At 52.5% G+C, this 7,545-nt stretch overlaps 1 protein-coding gene across 2 annotated transcripts in view; it reads left to right on the forward strand.

Annotated features, from left to right (window-relative positions):
• LOC114069750 (5-hydroxytryptamine receptor 7-like) overlaps positions 1–6,160 on the forward strand; it is a 10,205-nt gene extending 4,045 nt beyond the window's left edge. For both annotated transcript variants that reach the window (XM_027906759.1, XM_027906760.1), the window contains one exon: positions 4,944–6,160. In XM_027906759.1, coding sequence (XP_027762560.1) covers positions 4,944–5,715 — 772 coding nt within the window. In that variant the 3' untranslated portion in view covers positions 5,716–6,160. The remainder of the gene's footprint in view (positions 1–4,943) is intronic.
• The last annotated feature ends 1,385 nt before the right edge of the window (positions 6,161–7,545 follow it).

Here is a 7,545-nt window from a genome sequence, read left to right on the forward strand (position 1 = left end):
ACCCCAACCCTTCCCTTTCCCTTTCCCAGAGGGGAAAAATCCTTTTGGGATGTCAGAGAGGAAAAGGGAGCTGCAGCAAAGGAAAGGATGGATGGAAGCACCAGGTGGTTTCAGGCCAGGGTGAGGGAGGAGAACCCTGGGTCACAAGGGGCTGCCCCAGAGCCTGAAAATTCTGGCCCAGGCTTGAACTTCAGGCACAGGAACAGCACCCCAGGCACTGTTTGCTCCCAGAGCCTCATCCCCACGCCGATGGGGCAGTTGAGAGCTTAGAGGGCAGATATATTTCCAGGTGGGGAAAGAGAAAACCAGCCAAGATGGTAACTGGGGCAGGGGGAAAGGGTGGACAGTCCTGCCAGCTCTGCCCACACGGGAGGAAGGGGATGCTGCAAGTGCAGGGGGGGCAATGGGCTCTGGCCATGCTGGGCCTTGAGGAGGGAATGGGAATAATTGGGATGTGCTCTGATGCACATAAGAGGGGGAGGTGAGTGGGGCGCTGTCCTGCTGCTTTCTGCCTCGAGGATCCCCAGGAAAGGGCTGGGAGTTGTGGGGATTATCCCAGAGCAGTACCTCGAACACCCTGTTGCTCGACATCAACCCAACCCCCTCACTGCTTCCACAGGCAGTGGGTGGAGGTGGATTGAGGATCCAGGATCAGGCCTGGATCTCCACCTCCTCCTGAACTGGGGATGGGCAGGATTTTTGGTTTAACCCTCGATGGAAACATCTCCAAAAACCCACCCTTGTTCCTAGGCTGGTGCAACCACAAAGCTACAGCACTGGGACAGCTGAGTTTGCAAATCCCCAAAAATCCAAGGGAGGTTAAATGGTTGTGACCTCAATTAATCAAAATCTGCAAGGAAGAATGGGGAGAGCACTGTTGCTTCTGGGAAATACAAATATTTCCCCCAGTTCTGCCCTGAAAGCCAACTTGGTCAGCACTGTCAGGCAGCTCCTGCCAAAGAGGAGGTTGTGTTTTTATTGATGGCTGAAGTGTCCTCATATTTTGCTTAGCTTAGAAAGAAAAGAGACTTGGTTTGCCCAAGATGATGAGTACTATTAAAATGTAGGCTGCTATTATTGATTATTAATGCAGAGCTCTTCCTAAAAGCCTTTTCATTGAAGCTGGGAGAACCAATCTTGTCTGGAGCGAGATTTGATTGATTTCCTTTGAAACCCAAAAAGAAAAATGCTGGAATCATCCATCTTTCCCTTATATTTTTCTTACGTAAAAGCCTGCCAGTGTTACAGATTCTTTAGTGTCACACACCAAAAAACAAAACAGCGACAACAACAAAAAAAAACAAATCCTCTTTTGGCTGCTCAGCTTTTGATGAAACTCTCCATAAAAACGCCAAGCAGCTGACAAAAGGAGCTCCCCGGACCCCACATATCACTCCTGGTTTTCCTGGCGGAGAAAACAACCTCCATCCATTTCCCAGGCAGCCCTGCTGGGGCTCTCCCGTCTCCCTGGCAAGTATTTTCCACCCAAAATCAGATTATATGCTCCGAATTGGGATCATCCTCAGAAGAAAGGAGGATGCCTCCCGAAAGCCAGCGGGACGAAACCTGCCCCAGCATTTTGCTGGATTGCCTTTCCCGTGTCCTTCACCTGAATGTGTCCCAGGGTGAGTAAATCCCTGCACTGGGGCTGGGATGGATCCTTGGGATGCTCCCACCAAGCCTGACTTGGGGCAGGGGCAGATGAAGCCACAGGGAAATGCAACCTTTCGCATCCTCCCCTCCTTCAGCAGGATGGGGCAGGGATGGAATCAGCTTGGAAATCAGGGAAGGAGCTCATATTTGGCTGCAGGGGAGGTATGGAATTGTGATAAAACAGCGTGGCCAAGGAAAACCCAGTTTCTGGGCTCGTTTGTCCTCGCTCAGCCCCTGTGAGTGGAGGCTCATCCTTTCCTGGTTCACCAGCTGCAGGATGGAGAAAGGGGCACGGTGGCTTCCCACTGAGAGAGGGCAGGGCTGGATGGGATATTGGGAAGGAATTCCTGGCTGGGAGGGTGGGCAGGCCCTGGCCCAGGTTGCCCAGAGAAGCTGTGGCTGTCCCTGGATCCCTGGAAGTGTCCAAGGCCAGGCTGGAGCAGCCTGGGCTGGTGGAAGGTGTCCCTGCTCATGGCAGGGGGTTGGAATGAGATCATCTTTACGGTCCCTTCCAACCCAAACCACTCCCTGATTCCAGCCGAGTGTAGAATAAGCTGCGCAATCAGCTCAGCGCGGCCGGGAGGGAGTCCTGCAAATCCCCCTAAATCGCTGCTCTGGGAATTGCCTTTTGTCACCCGATCGCCGCTGATCTCGATCGGCGGCAGGACGCACCCCCGAAAAGAAGGGAATTCAAAAGGCGGCCCGGCTCAGTCCGAATTGCTCTGCGTGTCAGAGCCATCTCGGCTCCCCTCCCTGCTGCAAACACCGGCCTATTTTGAGGTCCTTCCCGCTCGCACCGAAATGAAAAGCGAAGACCTCAAAGCGGCCCCGTTTCCTGCAGCGGCGCCGGCTCGAGGCACCCGCAGATGAGACGTGTCAGCTTTGCCCGCTCCTTAAATCCTGTCACCGCTCGTTCTGCTCGGCTGCGGTGTAAATTCCTTGAAGTTTCAGCAAATCCCGGGCGGATCGGCTTCCAGAGAAACCCGGCAATAAGCAAAAGAAAGGATGCCACGCAGCGCAGCCACTGCTTAGTTTTGCGAAGTTCTCGGGCGTGCGGAGGAGTGTGTGGGGGGGGTTTTGGGTGGTGATTTTGGAACTGCAGCAGCGGGGCAGGGTTTTCTCCCAGCCTAGGGAACATCCAGGTCTCCTCTCCCGTGGATCGGGAGGGAACAGGTTGCACGGGGAAGCTGTGGCTGCCCCACCCTGGAATTGTTCAAGGTCAGGTTGGAGCAACCTGGTCTAGTGGAAGGTGTCCCTACCCCTGGCTTACGGGATCTCATTCCGTGAGATGGTCTTTAAGGTCCCTTCCAGCCCAGACTGTGCTGTGGTTCCTTGAACACAGATGGTCGTGGAGAGTTTTGGTTGGTTTTTGTAACTAAGATCGGCTCCAAAATATACAGAGGAAACCAGGAAAAGAATAATTCATTCAGTGAATGAATTCAAATTCATTTTATCAGGGAGTCAGAGGAGAATACTTCGGGCTCTGAATTGATTTAGCAGTCAGGAAGGGAGGAGAAATTAGATTTATATATATATATATATATTTTTTATTTCCATCCTCTAATCTTGGGGGAGGATCTGGAAAAGGGAAATCATCGGAGAAGAGAAAATCTCCTAACACCTACAATGAGACTGACTGTCAGGAAAAAAAAATATATATATATAACAGAGGTAAAAATCTCTGCAGAAATGTTCTTTTTTTGGCAGAAAAAGCCTGTTCTTCCCCTTGAACAGCTCCCAGCAAAACGTGTCCATAGAGCTGCTGTTCCCACTGCCCCTCTGGGCTGACACCATTTATCCGAGAACAATTAAGAGGTGATGTGACCCTGCCTAAAAATGCCTGCAAATGCCTGACAGCAGGAGATTTGAATCAAAAAGGCTGTGACAGGAAAGAAATCCATGTGACCAGCTCAAGGTTTTCAGTGGACTGATTGGAGCTGAGTAGCAGGGAGACAATTTTCCAGGGGAACATTGGCTGACGGTGGCCATCTCCCTGCTGATTTATTGGATTACAATCAGAATTTGCCAGCCAACAGTGGACACAATTTCTCAGTCACACAAACCCTCTCAATCAAGAGTGGGGATGGTTCAAATTTACACCCTGTAGCGTAACCAGGAGCTCCTTTTCTCCAGGCTGAGCAACCCCCCCCGGCTCCCTCAGCCCCTCCTGCTGCTCCAGCCCCTTCCTCAGCTCCGTTCCCTCCTCTGAACACGCTCCAGTCTCTCCATGTCTTGTTGTGAGGGCCCCAAAACTGACCCCAGAAGAGTCCATCACCCCGTCTCTAGCTTTGCTTACAGTGCTCCTGCAGGCACGTCCTTTAATCTTCCCAAAGGCAAAATCACTCCTTGATCTCCTCAGGGGCATCTCAGCTGCAGGTGGTTATTTCTTTCTGGAGTTCCCAAGCTGTCTGGAAATACAAGTGCAGGGTGTTGTCCTTCCCCCTTCCCACTAAACATTGCTATGGATCTAACCATTTCATCTGGAGTCACTCCTGGTTTATCCCACCCCACTCCTGGGTGCTTCCCTGGGAAGGGCAACAGTCTGGAGGGAGTTACATGCCGTGGATGGAAGTAGTCAAATATTTTGTACAGAACGGTTCTGGTGGGAGAATTAGCTTTTTAAGGCATTTTTATTCCCCCAAAACTAAGCTTTTTTTAAGCATGATATTCCCCGGGAAACCACGTGGAGTTTGAACTGCACTCAGTTAAATGACACCTCATGTCATGGATTCCCCTGGATCCCTGGAAGTGTCCAAGGCCAGGTTGGAGCACCCCGGGCTAGTGGAAGGTGTCCCTGCCCATGGCAGGGGGTGGAACTGGGTAGTCTTTAATATCCCTTCCAACCCAAGCCACTCTGTGATTCCGTGATTCTGCACATGGTGTGGTTGCGAGGAAGTGGCGGGGAACGGTTCAGTCGGGGTGTTTGGGCAAGTGAACATTTCCGTTTACAGAATTAATTTCTTGTCCCCTCTGAGGTCCAACATTTTTATTAGATATTAGGAAGAAGTTCTTCACAGAGAGAGTGATCAGTCACTGGAAGGGGCTGCCCAGGGAGGTGGTGGATTCACTGCCCCTGGAAGTGTTTAAGGACAGACTGGACGTGGCATCGGTGCCGTGGTCTGGGTGATGGGGTGGTGTTGGCTCACAGGTTGGACTCGCTGATCTCAGAGGTCTTTTCCGGCCTGGCTGATTCTGTGATTAACATCTGATTGGGAATAAAATCCCCCAAGCTGCACTCACCCCCTGCAACCCTCCTAACTAACTCCCTTTGCAACTCCTCTCCCGTCCAGGTACCTGGGCATCACCCGCCCGCTGACCTACCCGGTGAGGCAGAACGGGAAGCTCATGGCCAAGATGGTCTTCATCGTCTGGCTCCTCTCTGCCTCCATCACCCTCCCCCCCCTCTTCGGCTGGGCCCAGAACGTCACGGTGGAGCGGGTGTGCCTCATCAGCCAGGACTTCGGCTACACCGTGTACTCCACGGGCGTGGCCTTCTACATCCCCATGGCCGTCATGCTCGTCATGTACAGCCGCATCTACAAGGCGGCCAAGGTGAGCGCCGAGAAGCACCGCTTCATGAACCTCCCCAAGCACTACGAGGAGGAGGGGGTCTACTGCCTGGAGGCCTCCGGCCGCGGCCACCACAGCTCCCGGCGCACCAAGGCGGCGGAGGAGTGCGCCACGCTCTCCAAGCTGCTCCGGCAGGACAGGAAGAACATCTCCATCTTCAAGCGGGAGCAGAAGGCGGCCAGGACCCTCGGGATTATCGTGGGGGCCTTCACGTTCTGCTGGCTGCCCTTCTTCCTGATGTCCACGGCCCGGCCGTTCATCTGCGGCGTGCGCTGCAGCTGCATCCCGCTGCGGCTGGAGAGGACTCTGCTCTGGCTGGGCTACGCCAACTCCCTCATCAACCCCCTCATCTACGCCTTCTTCAACAGGGACTTGAGGACTACTTTCTGGAACCTCCTGAGGTGCAGGTACAGGAACATCAACAGGAGGCTCTCGGCCGCCAGCATGCACGAGGCCCTGAAAGCCACAGAGAGGCACGAGTGCATCCTGTAGGGCCGCGGCCTCTCTCCCAGTGCCTGACCAAGCGGCTCCTGCCTCTCCATTTCAGGTTTCCTCGCTTCTCCTGCCCCTCCTGGGGGCCGGCAGAAACCATTTGTGCCGTTGTTTCCCCCCGCCCTTCCCTGCCAGACATCACTGAGCCCCTTCCCCTCGCCCTGTGAGGAGCCGCAGCTCTCCTCACCTCGGGAACAAGTGGAGGGAACTCCCCTTGGGAACAAGTGGAGGGAACTCCCCTTGGGAACAGCCCTTCCCTCTCATCGTGCCCAAGGTGGGGGGTGAAAAGCCATGAGCCAGACTCGGGGGGAGTTCAAGGTCTACCAACTGTGGGCAACTCACACCACCTTTCTGTGCCTCAGTTTCCCCATCTGTTATTTAAAAATAAAAAAAAATTTAAAAAAAAAAAAACAAGGCAAAGAAACCCTCCCAGCCAACCAAACATTAAAAAAAACCACTCTAAAAACTTGATAAGACTGTGGCTCTCCACCTTCACAAAGGGCTCTAAGGTCTGTGGAGGGCACACAACACACGATGTGAAGATGACATTGGCTGCACTTCTCTCCGGAACACCACAGCAGCTCCGCTGTAAGATCCCAGCTCCCACGCCATCCCAGCTTACACGGACTCTTCCCACGGATGTAATTGCATTTCACACCCTGAGCTCACGGCCCAGGTTTGCACGTCAGAGCAGTAACACCCATGGCCCCGTTCCCCCCCCACCTCACACTGTGGCACTGCGGCGCTCGGAGGAGACGCTCCTGCAGCATCCAGCACCAACGGAGCTCCCTTCGTGGTTGGATGGCAAAAAGTCCAGCGGCCTCCTCGTCAGGGCAAAGACAGTTGTGTTTATTGGGTTGGACTCTAATTCATTCCCAGACAAGCGATGTGTGTTCATCATTTGTGGCTAATTGACTCCACAAAAGCACGCTTTGGTTGACAACAGACAGAAACATGTAATTTCTCTGACAGCTTTACAGTGCTTCAGTGTGATGTCCAGCAAGCTTGAAAAAAATACACTGGATGATGTATCTTTTTTTTAAAAAAAAAAAAAAAAAAGAAAAAAGGAAAAAAAAAAAAGAAAGAAAAAGTCTGGTTTCCTTCTTTTGGTGGAGACCTTTTGGTCTGACTTTAAAAGGTCTCTTTGTTTTTATGTAGTGGTGGCTGCAGGTGTCTTCCTGCAGATCCTCTTTGCCCATGATCAACCTCGTTGTGTCAACCCGGCAGCCCCACAGACCTTTGCCTGTTTGTAGATGATCACTGAATTGTAGACTCATGGAATGGTTTGGGTTGGGAGGGACCTCGAAGACCATCTCGTTCCAGCCCCTGCCAAGGGCAGGGACACCTTCCACTGTCCCAGGTTGCTCCAAGCCCCCTCCAACCTGGCCTTGGACACTTCCAGGGCAAATGATTTGTGCTCCAGTTGTTGAATGTCTCCTGTCCTGGGTTTCCTTGTCAAAGCCAGACTGTTCAGAGGCCGAGGGAAAGTTGTTTCTAGACCTCCCCTCCCTCCAGATTTTCTTCATCAAGCAAGAGTGTGTGAGTGGTGGGAGTCCCATCTCTGGCAAAAATACAAGTGTGATGCCTTAATCCATATCTGAGTTGGGTGTTGGATGTCTTGACTGAGTGCTGGTTTAACTTCTGTGCTCTCACTTCTCCTCTTTTTACCAGCCATTTTTATCCTGGCTCATTTCACAGTTGCTTTTTTTTTTTTTTTTTTTTTTCTAGAAAGATCTGCAGTTTGGACTGGCAATTCACAGCGGGCAAACTGGCTCAGGCCCACTAGGAACGTTCCAAGGGACTGAGAGGTCGGGCACAGGGACTGCAGTG

This window comes from Empidonax traillii, unplaced genomic scaffold (genome assembly GCF_003031625.1).
Source record: "Empidonax traillii isolate 1590-97213 ecotype Southwest subspecies unplaced genomic scaffold, ASM303162v1 scaffold1353:size134171, whole genome shotgun sequence".
Taxonomy (NCBI): Eukaryota; Metazoa; Chordata; class Aves; order Passeriformes; family Tyrannidae; genus Empidonax; species Empidonax traillii.